This window comes from Tympanuchus pallidicinctus, unplaced genomic scaffold (assembly GCF_026119805.1).
Source record: "Tympanuchus pallidicinctus isolate F22 unplaced genomic scaffold, pur_lepc_1.0 scaffold3, whole genome shotgun sequence".
Classification (NCBI taxonomy): Eukaryota; Metazoa; Chordata; class Aves; order Galliformes; family Phasianidae; genus Tympanuchus; species Tympanuchus pallidicinctus.
In genome coordinates this window covers 53,670,112-53,691,303 of record NW_026294747.1, presented here as the reverse complement: position 1 = coordinate 53,691,303, position 21,192 = coordinate 53,670,112, and the positions used below count along the sequence as shown (strand labels likewise).

The window sequence follows — 21,192 nt, the reverse complement described above, 5'->3', positions numbered from 1 at the left end:
GGGGGAGGGGGGTCGGTGGCAGCGGCCGAGAGGAGCGGAGCGGGAGGCGAGATGAGCGCTGGGCTCCCCCTGGGCAGCGAGCCGCCCTCGGCAGCCGCCGCCTGTGAATGAACTGAGGCGAGGCCGCCCCCCTTCCTCGTCCTCCTCCTTCTCCTCCTCCTCCTCCTCCTCCTCCCCCGTTCTTCCCCCCCCCCCACTCCCCCATCCCGGCCCGCCGCCCGCCCTCACGCGTCGCCGGGAGCGCGGCCGTGCGTCGCCGCCGCAGCCCGGTGCCGTCCCCGCCGCGGCCCGGAGGGGGTAAGTGGTGCGGGGCCGGGCCGAGGGTGGTACGGCCGAGCGGGGAGGGCTGTGAGGCGCCATCCCGGACGGTGGGGGGGGAGCGGCGGGGGGCGACCCGCGGCCCCGGAGGGCGGCCTTGCGCTGGGCGGGGGGCTGAGGCGGCGGCCTGGCGCAGGTAGCAGCGCTGCCCTCCTTCCCCCTCCCTGGGCCGCTTCGGAGTTCATTTAATAATGGCTATAAACAGCCTCTTCCTCTCCCATCGCCACCCAAACGCTCGAGGCACGACGCTGGGAGGGGAACGGAGAAAGAGAGAGAAGGAGGAGAAAAAAAAAAAAAGCATCTATTTATAAAGCACCCCACCCTAACGAGGGTCGGAGCACCGGGCGCTCCCCGAGCGGTGCCGTCGTTTCGGAACCCGTTTCGTAGGCATCATCTGTTAGATATCTGCGCGTTTGTTTTGCGCACGTTGAAATGTTTCAGCGCTGTGCCACGGCTGTGGCAAAACCCCGCTGTTGCAAAACCACGTAGAGCTCGTGAGGAACTTATTTTTGCGCCGTACCTTTCCTCGGATGAGGAAATGGTGGCTGTGTGTGTGTGTCACGCTGAAGAATTATTTTCCTCCTTTTAAGCAGATGGCAGTCTTAAACGAAATCCTGTGAGCAACAGGCTTTAGCTCTGTCCTCTTCAGGGGTAGGTGATTTTCCATAGACGGTGATGGGTATTGACAGAATAAGTAGAATTGTCTTGTAAAGCAGGGCAGTTCTAACCCTTGTGATTCTAGGAACTTACTTTCCAGATAGGATCAGTGTGACCTTTTCCGGAGTCTCTGCACGTACTGCTTCAGTGCCCAGGTGGCTGCTGATGGATTCATGAAGCCCTCGTGAAATTAAAGATACTGCTGTGCTCAGGACCCTGTGTGAATTGCCAAATTAACAGGAATTAATTGTGCAAGTTCTACCCTTATTTCTTCTCTGACAGTTTTCTTTTGATGCTATTCATAGGTTTTCTATGAATAAGATCAGAGACAGGGAAGGGGTGGAGGAAAACATGGGTCAAGGAAGTTGTACTCTTTCCCTGTGTGATCAAAGGAAAGATACTGAAGAACAGTTCTGATAGCTGTACGAGTGTTTTTCACCAGGGCAGAGAGAGCTACTCCGAGAGCTTTTCCCTCCAGGCCTGTCTTCATGGGGCTGCACTAAAAGTAAAAGTCTTGCTGATGCATTATGCCAATTACTAATGTTTTCCTCACAGTCACATTTATCTGATAAAACCCTCTGATAACTGCAGCTTGTACTGGAGAGCTGGTCAGTGTTCTCTCTCTCTTCAGATGGAAGAGTTTTTCTAGAAGATAAGCAGAGCAACGCCGTGCCTAATACTTCTAGTCCTTTGGTAGTCCTCTGGTAAACGTTTCCCCTTGAGGTGTGGTAGAAAACTATACCTGTTTTCCAAGTACTTACTTAGCTGTCTGGAGCTAAGCTTGAGACACTTTGTTGGAAATGAGAAGGAGAGATGGAAGTGCCAAAGGAATGGCAGAGCTTGCAGGTCTAAACAAGCAGAGCTCACTTGGTGCAATTTGAATTAAAGCAGAATACAAAAAAACCTTTTCTGTAAAGTCGAGCTGGTTGCTTCTTATCTGGAGTGCATTTTATATGGTGAAGTTGAGTCACTCTTGCTGAGAGAGCATTTTAAGAACTATCGTTAAAAAGCTTAGATACCTCTGCACAGCATGATTTGCAAACTTATGTAACTGGTATGTTTTTGAATGCAGCTGTCAATAAGAGATCTGATTGCACTTTTCCCTTTCTAGTGGAACTAGGAATATAGAGGAGCTACTTTCACTTAATGACCTAAATATAAGTGATTTAAGAACAGCGCGTTTCATACTCAAATATCAACTTTGATATTGGCTTTGTTTTTGCATGCTCTGATGCTAATGTAAAAATATTAGCCAATGCTAATGTAAAAGTACATTTACATAATTACAAGTTATTTACAAACAAGCGAGTTCTGGAATGGGAAGTACTGCAGAAGAACTATATTTGTTTTGTCTCTGCAGACCTGCAACTCCTTTTAATAAGGCTTGAATAATATTGTTTGAAGTCAAGACAACAGCAGCTTAGCAGAGCTGCACCTGAGCTATGCAGCATGCCTTGTTACTATTGCGTGTGGCTGGCTGTTGCTCCTCCTTTCTCTTAACCATACCTCACTTCTTTCCTTAAACAGATCCTTGGTGGATCTGTATAATCTGTAGCTCGTCTTAAATGATTAAACCTGTGGTCAGATCCATTCTTTTGAAAAATGAGCTATTTCTGAATGTTGGATTCTTAACTGGTATTGTTTGTGTTTGTCATGTGATCCATATTTCAGTTAAAAGTAGTAGGACAAGAAGAAAACTTCTAAAATTTGAGTACTTTAACTGCAGTGTTCTTCATTGAAAGAATGACAAATTGCAAACTACAAAGTATAGATAGAAATGTGATGGGTCAAAAAACCTGTTCTTAAGATGTTTAGGAAGTCCAATGTATGTACACAAAGTTCAGGAGCCACTGTATAAAGAGCTGTTCAGGAAGAATTTGTGTTTGAGCCAGGATGTGGTGTGGATCTGTGAGGGCAGCGTTACCTCCTTGGGGCTTCTTGTTGCTCCCTTTCCTGCCTGTCTCTGAAGGAACAACTTCATATTTACGAAGACTTAATACTGTTAGAGTAAATCATGTAAGTCTTTAAAACTAGAAAGAAAATTGTGGTTGGGATAGGAGAACAAGTGAGATACCATGCTAACAGAGGGAGCGTGCTGGTTTTTGTTCCTGGATAGAGGTGGTGTCCTGCTGAGTGCTGTAGGTGTGAAAGCACTGCTGTAAGGTCTGCCTGTCTGTACTCCATCTGCCAAGCTGTGCTCTTGTTAAGCCACATACCAAGTTCAAGGTATCTGTCGAGTCTGTTTCTGTGTTTCTCTTTGTGTGTTTAAGCTGAACAGGCCTTTGTTTAACTGAGTGTTCATTTAATTTTTTTTGTTGTTTTCACATACCAGTAAAATTAACTAATGGTTATTTCAGCTTGCTACCAGAGTCTGCAGAACAAAGTGTGTTTATAAATACATCAAACATCTGCTCTGGCTTTTTTAACAGCTCTTCTAAAAAGGTGTTCATTTGTGACCAAAACAACAGAATAAACACTTCCTCCATCTATAAATCATACAAATGAAGTAGGCTTCTGCTGTTCAGAGTGTAAACTTCAGAGCAGTATATTAGCAGAAGAGAACGTTAGGGCTAATATGAAGGAAAAACAAAGCTGACCGACCAGGTTTCAGTTATGGAAATTTGGAGAAATGCTAAAAGTTTGCACATAAAGGAGAAAGTGTGTTAGCTTCTCGATTGCTAACACCTCAGTTCTTGGTTCAGGTGAGGATATTTTAATGGATTAAAAACATAAGTCTTAAATCTTCCAGGAAAATCATTTATAAACCCAAGAAACTCAAGTATGATGTGACTGTTCTGATAGCTGCAGTTTAAATAAAGCAAAGCACTTAAATGTGCTTACTCTGATATGCAATGTGCAGCTGAATTATGTGGGACTGCTTGGATGTGTGATGTAACTCTCATACTTACGTGCCTTACTGGATTGTGACCCAGGGGATGAAATGTGCTTTCATGTTTGGGTCTCAACTGTGACTTGAAAGATTTTCTGTAGCTATGCTTACCATTTACACTGTCTGTACTCCTGGTATGGAATTTGCATGGCAGTCTGATTTCTCCTTGGCCACGTATTGTGGCTGTTTGTAACACTCAGCTGGTTTTAGATTAAGGGAATACCCTAAAAATGGGCGGCCACGGGAGCTGTGTAATCTGTGCATAAGCTGTTCGTGTTTGGAGATGATTATAAGGAGTTTGCCAGTTGTCTGCTAAGTTATGTAAAACCAATCTTTAGGAAGGGATTCAGAATACAGAGAAATGTGGGCAGGTAAGTGGTTAAGTATTAAATTGTAGAACATTGGATGAAGGGAGAGTCAGTTTCTACCAGTAAATGATTTTCTTGTTTTCCTAATCAAATACAGAAGGTGTTTGGACAGACCCTTCTTACAGATCCTCTGTCTGTAAAGAGCTGTTCTGAGGCTGTCAAGTCAGGCCCACTGAGCTTAGGAAATGCTGCTGTTCACACTGCTGGAGCTTCTGGCAGCTCAGTTCCTCAGCGTCCCAGCTCAGTGAGCGGGGTATTTCAAACTGCAGCCAGCTCAGCTTTGGGCTCAGGAGAGCAACACCTCCCTGCCTCCTTCATCACAGGTAGCCCTGTTAGCTCTGGCTGCGCTGACTGCCAGAGGTGAGCTTGGTAGGCTGCTGGGCTCTCAAAGGAAAGCCTTTCTGTCCTGGAAGTTCTTGTCTGCATGGAAAGACTACAACTGAGTTTTTTTCCCCTTGGATTTCTTTTGCTTTTTTGATGTAGATTTGGGGAAAAATATCTTTATTCTAGCAGTCATTTGCTGTCCTTTTAATGAGAGAGGAATGCTGGGGATGTGAGGGCAAAATGGCTTTGTTAAATGAAAGCTCTCTGCGTGTGCAGATGACAAACTCCAGCTTTTCCTAAGCTTTGAGGATTTGACTTCCAGGTCTTAATGTGCTTCTGGCATCGTTTTGATGTAATTTCCTTGCAAGCAAAGCCAGGTTACAGCTGTGCACTTCAGAACATTTCCCATTTTATTCCCCTTTTATTCTGATGTGTAGTCAGCAGGTTTGAAGTCTCGTGTGCTGCTTTTCATTTATCCTCACCAGAACAGTGGTAGTGGTGCTGTGATTACAACCGCAAATATTTTCTCACAAAGTGAAGAGTCTGGAGAATGGTATCTTACGTCGAATTGTTTCGTAATATTGAGTGCTTGGCTTAGCAGGAAAACTTGTGGCCCTCATGGAAACATCTCCTAATCACGAGATGAGTACTCACTGTGTACGACTAGAGGTACAAGGGCTGAAAATTCAGGAGGAAATGTTGTAATGATTCAATGCATTTGATTTTTTCTTTGTGCTGTATACAACAACTGTAACACAGCGTCCTTTGGGGTGAAGGTATCTGTTAAACGGGGCAGCAACATCCGTGACAGACGGATGGTGGGATTCTGCAGGAATTTGCCTTTACATTTACATAACCACAACTGGCAGTGCTGCACGGCGCTGACTGTAAACGAAAACAAAGTGCTGGTTTCCTGAGTAGGAAACAGTTTCATCATGTGTGCGTGTGGGTTTGTTTTGCTGCATTTCGGGAGTGCTTCAATTAATGCATTTGGTGTTGTGGTGTCTTTTAAATTATTGTTAGCCTCCGATTAGCTGCTCTGGTCTATAGAGGTCAGCTACCCAAGAATTTCACTTTCCTCTTTTGGGGAATGGTGGCATGGGCTGAACTCAAACCCTCTGGTTGTTCTGAATAGGGATAGCTGAAGTTGATGAAAACAAACGCTGTTTTGTTGTATTTTGTTTTCTTTCTGACTCAGAAATAGCAGTGAAATAGTGTGGTTCTTCCACTACAGAAAACATTCCTTTGTAGATCTTCGATATATCTTTCTGTAAACGCCAAGTACTATTTAGATGATAATACTAGCAGGGAACAAAGATGCTGAGACTTCAAGCTGTGAATGAGAGGTCGAAAGAATGAAGTTTAAAGGACAGTTTCATTCAGCTGTTACTTGAATTGTTTGATACGTTCAGATGTGTTCAATTCTTGGGCTAGCAGTGGGCTATTTGTACCCAGGTGAGGATTGGATGTTAGGCCCACAGTGTATAGGAATGGGGTAATATTCCTAATGATGGTGGTAGGTGACAGTGATGTTGTGTTGGTATTATAAATACTGGAGCAATTGCAGTTCAGCTTATGTGACAGCCTGATTATTTTTCTGCGTGCTGTCTTTTTCCCTTCCCTCCCCCAGCTCCCTTGTATGTGTTTTTGTTCTTGTGAAGCTGCAGTGCTGTGCGTGGTTCTGCTGCTGTAACCACGTAATGCTATGTGCTCTTCTGAGAAATCTTTGATTTTGATTGAAATTATTTTCACTTTTTTGCTTTGCTATTTCAAAAACTGTGGATCTTGCTGCATAAAGTGAAGTAGGGCTTTTCTTTCTCCTGACTTCTGTCTCACACAGAGTGTTGCCTCCTTGGATCTCGCAGTTCCTTTCTACAGTGCTTTCCTCAATTGGGCTTTGAATTTTGGCTGTAGTCTGCAGGAGTTTGTGTGCTATTAACAAAGCGTTTGTTTAATCTCTGTGCCTTAAATGGGTGCCTTTTGTTTATCTTCCAAGGCTTTTCTTTAAAAGAACTCTTTGAAAAACGAGGTATAACCAGAAAGGTGCTGCAACTAAGCAGCGTTTTCTGCTTATTATTTTTTTCAAACGAGAACCTGGGGGTTTTCATTCTTCTCCTGCTGTTCAGACAGCAGCCTATGAATTTATGCAGGACTACTTCATTGATTTTCAGTGTACTTGCAGATGCCATTTTGGTTGTCTATGCAGTTTTTCATAGCGATTGGTCTGCTTGTACTTTGATAATGCTGCTTTTTATGTTGTCCTATCTCTGCTTCGTAGCACAGATGTTAAGAAGGAAGTAAGAATTCTTTTTGGGCCAAGAAATATTCCCTTACTTGTGTTCTGAGGGTGGCAGCTGTGCTAGGATGGTGATGGTTTATGTGGGTACAAGTTGTATCTCCTCTCAAAATCAATTTAGTGATTGTTCTATTCACAGCAGTGGTCCAGGTGATACTGAGAAGTAATTTTCCTCAGCAACTGATAGTAGAGAAAAACAACTCCATAAAGAAATCTTGAAGCTACATCACTCTTTCATAATTCAGGAGTGATTTGTAAGGTAAACTGTTTTTGTTTGTTTTTTTTTTTTCCATGTTAGAACTTGCTTTTAGGAAGACCAGATTACATACAGCTTCTGAGAGTCTGGACTTCAACCAGTATTGTAACAGCTCCAGTTGAACCTTGGAACTGGTTTCATTGTCTGGAGAAAGGGTAGATAACAGCAGAAGATGATGTCTGGGGGTTGGGTGTAGATGTCCTTACCTCTGAAGGCCTGTTTCTGCAAAATATGGAGCTTGGCGTTCTTCTTTCCTTTTTGTCACATTAACCTTTCCAGCTGTCTGCCTTCTCCTGCTCTGCTTTTCCACCATATGCCGTAGCATGGTGACGGCATCTGTCCTAAAACAAGATAATCGTTAATGTTCTTAATTCAGTGGGAAGTTTCCACTCGCGTATTCCTACCTGCAGATATCTTACCAAAATTTAATGCAGGCTGCAGTTTCATCTCTGAGAAGAAAGTATTCTGGTGGGGAAATAGCGTTACTCCTTGTCTACTGAAATACCCTGTTTCTGTATTTATTTCTTGTCCTGCTTCTTTTTCAGAGACAATTCACATCTCTGAATTGGCCATCTATTCCTGCATTTGAAAGTACACATTCAGAAGCATCAGCTCAGATTTTTTCAGTGCTTTATTGATGTTGGTGAGCCGTGAATGCCAGAAACTCATCGTACGGCCTCTGATAGTTCTGAAATAGTTTCATTGGCATAAAGCTTTTTCATTACTTCATTCAGCCCATGACTGTGGTGTAATTATGTCTCCTCATCCACGTGTTCTGTTTTATTTTAGTCATTCTTCTGATCCTCTGACATGTTATTTGGTAATGTTAATTGATTTGGTGCATCCAGTATGTTCTCGTTTTTCATTCAGCAGGAGCTAACTTGGGAAATGGTTCCATATTTGCACGATGACGTGCTGACTGGTTTCTGCATCCTGCCTGCTTAAGGCAGGGGAGAAGTGCCACAAATCAGGTTGGAGCTGAAAGGATCGAATGCCCCTTTTCTGTTCAGTAGCAGTATGTATAATTTGGTGACTTTTTCTATGTCCTTTCTGTGTAGCTTAAGTAAAGATTGTAATCTTTCTTTGTGTGCTCGTTCCAGCATACAGGGCATAATGTCACTTGGAGAATTGTTCCAGGAAATTGTAATATGGGGACATTTCTTGGCTTAGTTAGAACAAATAGCTCCAGCTTCAGTGTGGTTCGTATAAGCAGCTTATCCTAGTGGAAGAAATACAATTCAAACATTGTTTTAAAAGGATTATTAAATTATATATTGTTAAAGTACAAATTTCAGATGGTGAGGTAGTGGTGTTTCTGGGATAAGACACTCCAGTCAGTGTTCTTTGGAAAAATAAATAGTGTTTCTACAGGGATATATGGGGTTACGTCAGCTGTCCTCTATGAACAATTTAAGACGTCTTCATTTGAACCCTCAAAACAAGCAGAGGTAAAGTTTACCTTCTCATGTATCAGGAGGCAATATAGTTGCACTGACTGAATAGTGTAATTTGAGGGACAAATGAAGGGGCAAAGGGATTTCATGCATTCCAGTGATGTATCTGTGGTTGTCCATGGATGTCCGTGGTCTGGTATACTAATTACCCTCCTTTTCTTTGCCCCTCTGTTCTCCAATTGCATCTGTTTTCAAAGGTTTTAGCTGCTGACTCTTTAGCATGCTCCATTCATTGTTTCAGTTTTGTTTCTAATGCTGCAGCCCTTTGAATTTTGGTACTCTTGTGTTTTCTCCAAGGTTTTGTTACTTGTGTTAGTTTTCTTTTCTAGGCCTGTACAGTTCTCCTGCTTTCCTGTCTGCAAACTGTGGCTTGAGTTTTTCAAGCGCTTGCTATGGAGGCTGTCCTTCAGTTTGACCTCTATGAAGTCAGCATTTCAGAAGTCCTGCTTTGGATGCTGTCATAAATGCATATGGATACATGCATGCATATTCATATCTATGCAAAGAATCCATTCTCAGTTAAAATACATATAATTAGACAAGCTTCTGAATATGTATTGTTGGGAGCCAAAATTTAGGGGCTTTGATTGCAGAAAGCTTTCTTTATGGGGGGAATTGATGGAAGTCACAGACAGTGAGGTGGTGAACCGAAAGTTGATTTAGGTTAGAAATGGAGTTTGGTTGACCGTTGCGGTGCTTGGTGGTATTTCATTTACCTCTTCAGGAAAGAGCCTTGTGCCTCATGTTTTACACATCACTCTGCTATAGTACCTGTTCAGAATCATCTTCCTCTAAGAAAAAACAATGGGTGTTGTAGTGTTGCATGTTTGTAAGATTTAGGATTCAAGTGCATTTTCTCTCCCCTTTTCCTTTAGTAGGGATAGGAAGGCCATCTGGCTGCATTCTGTACGTCAGTCAGGCATCCTGAAAGCCAAGGACTCCAGAGCAGAGGATGAGTCTGTATCCCACTGTCAGGCTCTAATTTCCTACTGTTATTGCTGATTGTTCACAGAACTGCAGCTGGGCTAAGAAGGATGAGGAGAAGGGTTTAAAAAAAAGTGATCCTATTAATGAAAATGACTGAAGAAATGTAAAAGAAGACTCAGCTGAGCCACATTTGCTGCTTTATTGCAAATCATGCATGCAGTCTGTTCTGGGTTTGACTTCTGTCTTTCGTGTTATTACATAACAAAGTCATGCTGCAACTTGGATGCTTGCTCTGCTGTAAGTTAATCTGATTTGCATACAGGGTTACATGTGCTTAATTAAGGTATCATTCCAACTCCAAGCAGTATTGTGCTCGAAACTCTTCATGGAGGAATGTATGGGAGAGTGGTGATTTAGGTAGGCAGTAATGTGTGAGAGATGTCTGTGTGGATACAGACTCAAGAACAGGACTGAAAGATGATTATTTTAGTAGGAAGGAGACACAGCTTTCTTACATCAGCCTCTTAGTGTTTTCCCCCCCTTTATAAAACTAAAAATAAATGTTATGACTTAAAGACTACATTCCTCAGGTTGCAGCCACATATTGGTCATATTAAACTCACGCTCTTCCAGAATTTCCATTCTTGTTCAGAAAAGCTAGATGCTTGCTGTATTCATCCTACATGCAGATATACTATACTTTCCCTTCAGATGTAACAAGGATTTTGAAAGCCTGGCCTACATGCTGAGAGGTACAGACTGGTGTTAGGGTTGGAAAAACAATTACCTAGAGCTTGGCAAGGAATGTGACTGCAGGCTCTTGCTATCCTTCTCAGGAGGGGAATACTTTACGCCGTGGGCTCTGAATATTTTCATAAGTAAAAGTTACACAACTGCATTGTGGTTATCCCAGTTGTATTCACATCTCTGGTGGGTTGCTCACATCCTTGAAGAAATGTGTCAGCACATCACCTTCGAGGCTTAATTTAGAAGAACAGCAACAGCTCACACTTTGCCTTATGCCTTCCCAGGCGGCATCTTGATTTTAAATGGAGAGTGGGCTAGTGAATTTTTGAAGTGTTCCAGCAGTTCTGTGTGAGTTACTGGAACTGCATATGATGTGTCTAGTGGTACTTTTAATCGTGGTTTGGATGGCAAAGAGTGATGAACAGCTTACAGAGCACAGCTCTAAATATTGTGTACCTACTTAAGAAATTTGCTTTTCCTAGTCCAAGCTTAACAGTGCTTGTGTCCAGTTTAACTATCTTCTTTCTTAATGCTTCTGTATTTGGTTACTTTTTAAACACAGCAATAAAACAACGTAGAATCTTCACAAAAATGTGGTATTTGCCTGGGTGCTTTCTGCTTTTTGAGCTCTTGAATTAAGGAGGGTGATTTGAATTCTACTTCATGATTTCTTCGATGATGAAAGTATTATACATCAGTTCAAACTCTGCTGCTGACACCAATAAGAATTACATTCTGTGAAGTAATTCCCTGTTTGATTTATGGTGGCATTCAGTAATTACTTTGATCACGCTGACTTCATTAGAGCTGTATGGCAAGATAAAATTGTGTAAGTCATTTTTCCTAGCAGTTGCAGTGATGTGAACCTCGTGGACATGCTGTAGCATACAAGACCAATGTCTTGTTCTGTTTTGTTGGCTGGTTATGGTTTGCATGAGCGTTGTTGTGCTGTGTTCACTTGATCCACACAGCTGAAATGTGGGGCTTTTGGTTTTGTGCACGTGACCAAAACAAGTGTGCCTCCAGAGCCTCTGCCTGACATTGCAGTCAGTTGTGGTGAGATCAGATGTAAACATTCTGGACTGCTTTTATTAACACATACGGATGTTTCTAACAGGTTGATGATGTGTTGGAAGACGCGTGCTTGAAAGGCTTTGTTAGATGTGTAGTTTCATGTATAGCTGGGGATCTGTTTGAATAATAATGTTAGAAAAAATGATGTTATCACATAGGAAACTGATCTAATATATTTCACACACACATTAAAACCTAAAATCCCTAGAAAATAACCTGTGCAAGTGCAGCAGATTGGCTGGGGCTTTGGGTAAGATCTTGCTTTGGGATTTGACTTGCAGTTGATCTGTCTGACATCTTTGAATTGAAGGTCTTCTGTGGTTATTCCCTTACCCTGTGTTGTGTAACAGCAGTTTGCACTCTCTCTAATGCTGAATTTGCAAGTATGTAAAATGTGTGACCCATTTTATGTATTTTTTTTTAAATATGTAATGAATGCACAGATAAACTGATGTGATTAGAAGGGTGGGTTGAATGCATAGGGTGTGAAAGCCACAAAGATCAACCAGTCCATTTCTGCTGCCTGCAGATGTTCATCCCTTAAGCACGAATATTTGCTGCATCACATCCCAATGATTGCAGGTGGAGGAGGGTAGGGTGTGCAGTACCTTGGTCTGGCTTGAACACAAAAGCAGCATGAATTGACAGTACATGTGATTTTATTTCCAAACAGGTTTCCTTAAGCTTGTCAGCGGTAGTTGTCTTTCACCAAAGCATGCATACGTTAAGGTTTTAAGTAAATCTGCTGTGTAGACATCTGAGAAGCTTGCTGTGTGATATAACTGAAAATCTAAGGATGGACTTTTATGAGATGGCTGAGCCATACTAATGGCTGCCTGAAGGGACAGCTGCTCTCTTCCCTCCGTGTCTTGCTCCTAGTTGTCCAGTTTGCCACTATTTTTAATGCAGACTCACATTCATCTTCACCCTTCAGATCACTTTACCTGTTTTAACCAAACAAAAGCAAAACCTTATCCTCCAGAATAATTTTCCTTTCATTTCCACGCCACCATCATAAAACCAGGAGGACTTCATGGCCTGGCAGTAGGGACCTAGGCAACACTGCTGTCCTGGAAACATCAGCTAGTAGCAGTGTCCTTGTTTAATTTAGACCAAAGCAATGCTAATTTTACTGTTTTTGGGGGGGGGGAACAACTTTATATTTGTTGAGGGTTTTTTTAATTGTCTTTAGCATTATTTGGACTACTAAATTAAGTTTCTAATAGTGTAGTTACTACTTATTTCTGAAGTTCTAGATCATCTTAATAACCCTTTTCTCTTTCTTTTTAGACCTGAAGGAAAGGCATCATGGGAGCATTTTTAGACAAGCCAAAGATGGAGAAGCATAATGCCCAAGGGCAGGGGAATGGGCTTCGTTATGGTCTGAGTAGTATGCAAGGCTGGCGAGTCGAAATGGAGGACGCGCATACAGCTGTGATTGGTTTGCCAAATGGACTTGATGGATGGTCGTTTTTTGCTGTATACGATGGGCACGCTGGATCACAGGTTGCCAAGTACTGCTGTGAGCATTTATTAGATCACATCACAAGCAACCAGGATTTTAAAGGGCCAGATGGGCCACCATCTGTGGAAAGTGTAAAGAGTGGCATCAGAACAGGTTTTCTGCAAATTGATGAACACATGAGAGTCATCTCTGAGAAGAAACATGGTGCAGACAGAAGTGGGTCAACAGCTGTGGGCGTCATGATTTCTCCCCAGCATACATACTTCATCAACTGTGGAGACTCAAGAGGTTTACTTTGTAGAAACAGGAAGGTTCACTTCTTCACACAGGATCACAAACCAAGCAACCCACTGGAGAAAGAGCGTATACAGAATGCAGGCGGCTCTGTAATGATTCAGCGTGTGAATGGCTCTCTTGCTGTTTCAAGGGCACTTGGGGACTTTGATTACAAATGTGTCCATGGGAAAGGTCCCACAGAACAGCTAGTCTCACCAGAGCCTGAAGTTTATGAAATTGAGAGATCAGAAGAAGATGATCAGTTCATCATACTGGCTTGCGATGGTATCTGGGATGTTATGGGAAATGAAGAGCTGTGTGACTTTGTAAGATCCAGACTTGAAGTCACTGATGACCTTGAGAAAGTTTGCAATGAGATAGTTGACACCTGCTTGTACAAGGTAGCAAGGCTTGAGAGGAGAAATTTACTATGTTTTTGCTATTAGAAGTTTATAAACAAGTTAATGTTTTGATTCCACTCTATATTTTGTTAATAATTATTATCATTACCAGAGAAATGGCAATAATGGGTAAACAAGCATGCAACACAAATAGATGGATTAGATGGAAATAGATGGATTAGATGGAAATAAATGGATTTCTGGGTACCTTTGAAGAGTTAAAAGTCGTGAATAGGTATGTTGTGATACCCGAGAAGCCAGAAACATATGGGAAAGCCAAGGACCATAACCGTCCTTTTCTGGTTCACAATGTACTTTACAAATTCTCACCTCTTTAATCAGAGTAGGAAATATGCTTTTCCTTCCTCTCCTGACCATGTAGTAACATTACTGCCATGATCATGTCAGGATGAATACAGAGTGATTCAACTCTCACTTCATATCTTACAGTTTAAAGTCTTGACTATGTGAAGATCTGACTTCCTAAATCAGGTTTTGTTCTGGTTTAATTACTGTACTTCTCATTCAGTGTTGTCATATGGCTGTGAAACTAGCACTGTTTTGTTTAACAAATCTCTGCAATTTTCTGCATGGCAACTTTCCACCTTGTTTCAATGAACTGTAGGATGGCACAGTTAAGAGATCTGAAATATTTAATTTTGTAACTTAGCACTTAGTTCTCTGAAGACAGGCTGTAAGCTGTAGTGTAAATACACAGTTTTTCTTATGCTATCGAGGCAAGACTGTGTATCAGCTCATGCCACGTGGCTAACAAGGTCATAGTTTCCCATTTGGAAAAAAAGAAATTTGCTTTCCAGCATTGTAGAGGATTGATAAGGCTCATATTTTTGTTTACAACTTTATCTGCTAGTCTTGAAAACAAATGCTGTGGAATGAACGCTGTCTTATGGATGCTGTAAATTTTGCAGTAGCCAGCTGCCAGCACCTTCTCATGTAGCTATAGAAGCTTGTTTTAAACATTTGTTCTTGATCTCACTAACTTCAGTGCATTCAGTTGTTGACGTTAAGCATAGATGCACATCTGTAGACGAGCACAGGGTTTGTGAAAGCAAACTAAACAGTGAGTTTTCTTAAGTAGAATGTGATTGTATTTAAATACGTGGTATTAGGATTGTGTTTAGTCAAAGTTCTAAATGTTTCCATTTCAAAGAATGCTTTTGTAAAGGCTAGAGCTCATTCCAACTGGTCCCTTAATAGATACTATAACCTGTAATTTCTTTATTTAGTGTTTTTAAAGGGGAAAAAAAACCTCTGATTAGTAGCAGTGTTGTTAAGTAAAAGTGCTGTCTGACTTCAACAGCTTCCTTTGTACTGCATTTAAGCAGTGAAGGCTTTGCTTACTGATATAATATTTCATCTGTTTTCTTGAAATAATTGGAAAATACTTAAAACAAGTAATTGTACAACTTTGTACATCACTTATTAGTAATATCATTTTAGAAAGACAGTGGGCTGTCTGTAATCGATTCCAGGTAGTCTTCAGAGCATGAAGGTGGAAAAAAAAACGAAGTGACTTAAAGGTAGTTTTTACGGAATGAACAACTAGAATTTTGGAAGAAAAAGTGAAAATGCTTTGATTTGGTTTCTGTCTGGTGTGTTTGTGTTCTCAAATGATTTTTTTTTTTCCACCAGGGAAGTCGAGACAACATGAGTGTGATACTGATCTGCTTTCCGAATGCCCCAAAGGTATCACCGGAGGCGGTGAAAAGAGAGGCAGAGTTGGACAAGTACCTGGAAAGCAGAGTAGAAGGTGGATCATTTAAAAAAAAATAAGTAACTTTGTTTCTAAACAGACCCCCTGGCCCCCTTCCCTTTGCAACAACTAAACTTAATCCATACAAGCTTTTTGATAGACCATCAAGTGCCGTTGGCCATCTAGTGTACATCTCTGAAAAAGGCACTCTTACAGTCCTGCTGTATGACCTGGCAGAATTCTGCTATGCAAGTGCAGTAGCCCATCTGAAAATTGTTCAGGATGGCACAATTTCATTTGTGCTCATGAGTTGTTCCTCATGAGTCCATTGCAGCAATAACTACAGGCCAGTAAATCACTGTTCCCGTTACATGGAGTTAAATGAAATAGAATGTCCTGCAAAATGTGTATGAAGATGGTAATTTGCATATCATTTCTGCGTAGTTCTGCCTGCAAAATAGTCATAAAAATATTTCATTATGCGATTACAGCTTGATTACTGTTACATTGAAGGCACCTGCTGACGTGTATATTTATTTGGAAGTATGTCAGAATTTTGCTAAAGCTAATCTTTAAGCACTCCTGATGAGCAAAATCTGGGAGCACATCCTTGATAATAACTTCAGAATTTTGTTTAAATTTGTATTTCTGGATGATTTAAACTTTGAGCTCAAACTGCAAGTCATGGGTGCTCTGGATCATCATGATCAATTTGGATCATGATATTTGAAGTCAATTTAATTTCAGAGATTTCTCATTAAAACTGAATTTTATCGTGCCTTTTGATATTTAAAGATGAGCACAGCTTGGATTTTGTTTATGAAACGTAAGACTTGCTGTATGCATTGTTTGCATAGGCTAAGTCTATTTTTGAAGTGGACTCTTTGGGTCTGTGTGTTACCAGTCTAGTTATGTGTATATACTGCAAGAATCCCTAACAGCACACACAGCACAGTACACAGAGTACTTAGCAACGATGGTATCAGTGATTAATATGTTACAGGAATATATTGTGCACTTTTTTCCTCCTTAACTTGCACAAAGGTAATACAAAGTGCAGCTTTGTAAGCTTCACCAAGGTCTTGTCTACATGGGAATTCTGGGTTCAGATAAATTAACGTGAAGTTCAAAGCACTTACTACTGGTCTAAGTGCTCCTTAAGGAAGGAGTTGCCTATTTCAAAGACCTTGTCCCCAAGGTCGTGGCAAAGTACAGCTGTTCTGCCTCTGAACTAATGACCAGATAGAAAATGTTTTCTGGTTTGATCCAACTTTCCTAATAGGAAGGGTTGGTGCACACCAAGCTATGGTGTGGATTTATTTGACCATGTAGCAGGAGTATCTGTGTCTATGGTAGAACTGCATGAGTTAAGTGTCACATAGCTTTCTCCGTTTCAGGCATTCAAAGAGCTCATTATGTAGGCCCACTCACAAAACTGCTGAAGAGCAAGTATGCTGTGAAGTCACACATTAATTTACAGCATGCTAACTCTTTCTAATCTGGACGAGTACTGCCTTCATACCTTACCTATTTTGCCTTACTTCATGCCAACCCGTTACCTGCAATATGAAGGTATCTTCAAGTTATGGCTGCATCTTCAGCTAGCACCACTGTACCCCCTAGAACATTAACAGTGGGGAAAGCTAACATTTTGTACAGACACCTCAGTAAATGAAAAACCTGTCACTGCATCTGCATGTGGTTATGGTTCATACAGTGAATTTGACTGCCAATTCTTTCCATTTATACAAATAGAAGATTTCAGTAATGAGTGAAGTGTCATACTTGAATGGAAGCTAACAGATTCTGTATGTAGTTGCAAAGCACTTTAATACTAATTTAATGACAAGTTGTCTGAGCTACTTGAGGAACTGATTTGTACTTCCCCTCAAGGGTCTTTGCTTCTTTTTAGTGTTGTTCTCAAACTTTTGTCTCTTGTTGTACAAAAGTATTATTTAAACTTACGAATATGTAGTAAACACTATTAAAACCTACACTGGTTTAATCAGCTGTAGACAGAACTTCCCCTTTTAGCTCTGACTGAGGAGGGAAGTTGAAAAGCTGAACTAAAACAAAACTTCAAGAGCAGGTGACAGTTGTTACATTTAACTAGATAATTTTTATGCAATTACGTTGTTTCTTGCTGGAAATGGATCATGCAGAGTTGGCTAGCAAAGTAGAACTGCTATGCTATGTGAAACGTTCAACACTACAGTAACGATTTTTCATTAAGATGCTTTAGGAATAATCATGTTTGACTTTAAAAGCCTAATATGTAGCTGAAGGAAGTAGAAAATGCAAGGACTACTTCGAGACTTCTAGAATTCTCTTGCTGATTTGTAATACCAGTTTAAAATTAAAATTCAGTAAAATGGAAACCTGGTGAAAATGCATAAAATAGACTTTTATGCACTCCAGTACTCAATGTAGTCTCAACAGGTAATGAGACTTGATGCTTGCTAATAATGTGCATTATTCCTAGTCATATTTTATCCTAGAACCTATTTTTACACTGAAAAAGTAGTACAAGTTTTAAGACTGAATGATGCTTTCTACTGATGGTCCTCTGGAACAAGAGGGGACTTAGAATTAGTGGATCTTTAAGGTATCTTCCAAATGATTCTGTGAACAAGCAGATATTATTCAGATTTAAAGAAAAGAAGCTTTCTACTGACTATGCCACCATCAATCTCGATGTGTTTGTGGTCCAGATTCACAGCTGTGATAGCAACAGAAGAGAAAGCAAGTGTGGAGAAGCGTCTTTTTTTTTTTTGCCATTACTTGCAGTAAATAAGTGTTGCTCATAAAATGTTACGTGATCTTCCTTGTAGAAGTAATCAGTCACTCCCAAATGCATTGCTGTTATTTGCACTAATATGTGAGTTATTGACGTGTTTAAAATGACACTTGTCTAGGCTGCTTCTTCTGTTCTCAGTTTCTTACATATAAACGTTCAGTAATAGATAATGTAGCAATATTTTTATCTACATAGAGGTAAATCATTTTCAGTTAGCTGCTACATGTTCCCTCCCATATTTTCACAGCGTTGCAAATTTGAATTTTCTTAATCTGTGTGGAATTCCCGTTCAGAGAATGAAATAAGCAGTTCTGTTTTAATCCTTTATTTGTAGGGTTATGTAAGTACGATCTTCCCATGCTTGATGCCATGAAAATGTTTAGAAGGTTTTAAAGTAAATTGAATAGGTGTGGGGCTCATAAGATGTATTGCAAGAAAGTAATTCCAATAAATTAATGCAGCTAGCAGACCGACTCCATTTGTTCTGTCATCAGTGTTCATTCAGTCTGTATTTTAGTTATATCAAAATATAAATGTATTCATTTAGTGGAGACTGTATGTTACATGTACTGCAGTTACAGGTTGTGATACTGTGTAGTATAGGTAAAACACAAAGTCCTTATTTTTGTACAGCAGAACTCTAGCTCTAGCACAATGTAGAATATACTAGATGTTCAAAATTGCACAATAAAGGAACTTGGCAAACCAAAACTGAGATCTTGCTTCTTATTCAGATTTATGAGTGTTAGATTATTTCCTCAATATTAGATGGTAAAATGAATTTTAGCCATAGAATTTCTTGAGGAAACTGCAAGTTTCTGAAGTATCTGGTGTGTGGTGTCATACATCTAAAACTTAGGTTCTTATTTGAGCAGGTTAAAGCTTTGTGTTACAATCTGACACTGCTGAGGACTAGACAGTGCTTTCATTGTACCTTGCAAATAATTTGCACAATCTGCTGGCAAAATAAAGCTGATTCTTCCTGTAAACACATACAGCCCTGAAAAACTACTGCATGCACAAAAATAATTTGCTATTTATTTATCTGACCTATTTTATACAAAAAAGGACTGGGGACGTGCTGGTTTTAAGCTTCAGTGTGCCATATCTCACTGATTAAATTACAAAGTGGAAACTTGGTATGTTATCTGCAATTATCTGTTAGAGTAAAAACTAAATGCTCAAGTATTCATTTCAGAAATGGTACTGATGAATTCCAACTGCTCTTCAAGTTGTATCAATACATAAGGAATAATGTGTGTGTATAGACATACCTATTGTATATGGGCTGCAGTATTCACTTGAAGATCAATAATGCTGAGTCTTAATAATTCATCTCTTTATTTTCTAAGCTTGTATTTACAGACAATCTGCAGAAATGCATTTTGAAGAAATAGATTGTTTTTGAATTTATTAAAATTCCTATAAAAAGAGAATACTTTCAGAGGTGTGACAGCAAAATCTCTTGTGATTTCCATTGTGCTTACTGCTTTAAAAAGGAAAATAGGCCTAAGAATAAAATTAGAGAACTACAGTGCAAGGCCTCTCTCCCCAGCCTTTGGAGGAGCTCAGCTTTAAATAACTGCCTAATAGTCACGTACTGCGAGTTGAGTGAAGGGTGGAGCTGCCCCTCACTCCAATGTCCCTGGCTTTTAACTTGTACATGATAGCTCCTAACATTTGCATGTTGCAGTGATGTGGTAAGATATAGGTATTGCCTTATAGGCTTGCAGCCATGTATGCTTCTACTGGGGGTCATTTGTGTCTGATGATGAACTCTGTTCGGTGAAAATACCGTTGCTTTCTAGGATGGTGATAATCTTTAACCTTCTATTGCAGTGATAAAGCTGATGTTAATCTTTGCTTCGTGCCCAATGCATTTTGTTAGGAAAAAAAAATAATGCTATAGCAGGAAAGCCATTAGACTTGGAATCGTTAGCTGTGTATTTCTGAAACCTGTGTGCATGTTAACAGCTAGCAGGGTATCTTGTGTCAGATCCATCACGGGTCTTTTTTGTTATGGAATCAAGTTAACACCATGTTGAGTATGGTCTGTCATTTATTTCTTATTAACAGAAATTAAGCTGCCTTTTTATAAAACTGAGTATTTCAATCTTTTAAAGTTAAATTTGGACTGCACTTACAAAAAAAGTACTTCTGATTCCCAGAGATCATAAAGAAGCAGGGTGAAGGAGTGCCAGACTTAGTCCACGTGATGCGTACGTTAGCAACTGAGAGCATCCCAAACCTCCCGCCAGGGGGTGAATTGGCAAGCAAGTGAGTTCACATCAGTGTAAATGTGTTTTTATTATTATTATTTAAATCAAACTTAACTGTAAGGCCACTCTTAAAAGTACGGGGAGGGAGGAAGGGCGCAGGACGAATGTGATCTGTTCTTCAGTTGTTATTACTGAACTGTTCTGAATGAAAAGGAAAGCACAAGAACAGAGTTAACTATGAATCACTGTTAAAAATTACATGTCAAAATGTAGTTTTGAGAAGGATCAAGGGTGTTTTGTTTTTTTTTTTAAGGGTGGCCTGAGTCTCTGTTTTTGTAATTAATTGGGTTTCGTTGGGTGGGACATGGTTTGAAGGTACAAAAATAACATACTGACTGCCTTTAGTAGCTACTTGGACATATGGTTCTGCTCTTCAAAAAGTTTTATGCATATCATGTTTTGCTTGGCAGCTTTCTTTTCTTGTCTGTAGCTAAGGCAATGTGGTAATGGCTTAAAATTTTGCTTATGCACCTCTCTGCTTGTGTCGAGCACAAAACCAGGATAGAAGTCTATCAAAAAAGTTAAGTAGAACTTTAAATAGGCTGGTTTTTGTCCTTGAAGAGTTCAGCGCTGTGCTACAGGGTCTCAAATTGATGTTTAACAGTTAAGAAAGAAATGCACTTGGCTTTTTTTCTGCAGCGTTTTTTGGTTCAGAAGGTCATTCATGAACTTGTACTGTGTATATTGAGCACATGTGATGTGGGCAGTTTATTTTTAATACTTCAGTGTGTAATTTTTGTCTTGTTACATAGGAACTTGAAGTCTGTAGGCACGTAGAGGAATAAATGATAAGTGGGCTGTAAGGATGACTTCTACATAACAAAATTCTTCCTTTATGATGTAGGAAAAGAAGAGATGGCTATTATATATAAATAGTAGTGTCTATTTAGGATGTGTTACAGTCATCTTGAAGCACTGATGAGTCAGTTACTCATAAAAGATGGCATAC

At 40.3% G+C, this 21,192-nt stretch overlaps 1 protein-coding gene across 3 annotated transcripts in view; it reads left to right on the top strand.

Moving 5' to 3' along the window:
- The window catches only part of PPM1A (protein phosphatase, Mg2+/Mn2+ dependent 1A), a 32,007-nt gene continuing 10,815 nt past the window's right edge, over positions 1–21,192 (top strand). The window contains exons 1-4 of one of the 3 annotated variants that reach the window (XM_052693397.1): positions 2–297; positions 12,602–13,453; positions 15,107–15,224; positions 20,133–20,241. In XM_052693397.1, coding sequence (XP_052549357.1) covers positions 12,620–13,453; positions 15,107–15,224; positions 20,133–20,241 — 1,061 coding nt within the window. In that variant the 5' untranslated portion in view covers positions 2–297; positions 12,602–12,619. Of the gene's footprint in view, positions 298–12,601; positions 13,454–15,106; positions 15,225–20,132; positions 20,242–21,192 lie in introns of all 3 variants that reach the window. The other 2 variants (XM_052693398.1, XM_052693399.1) reach the window with 2 other exon arrangements.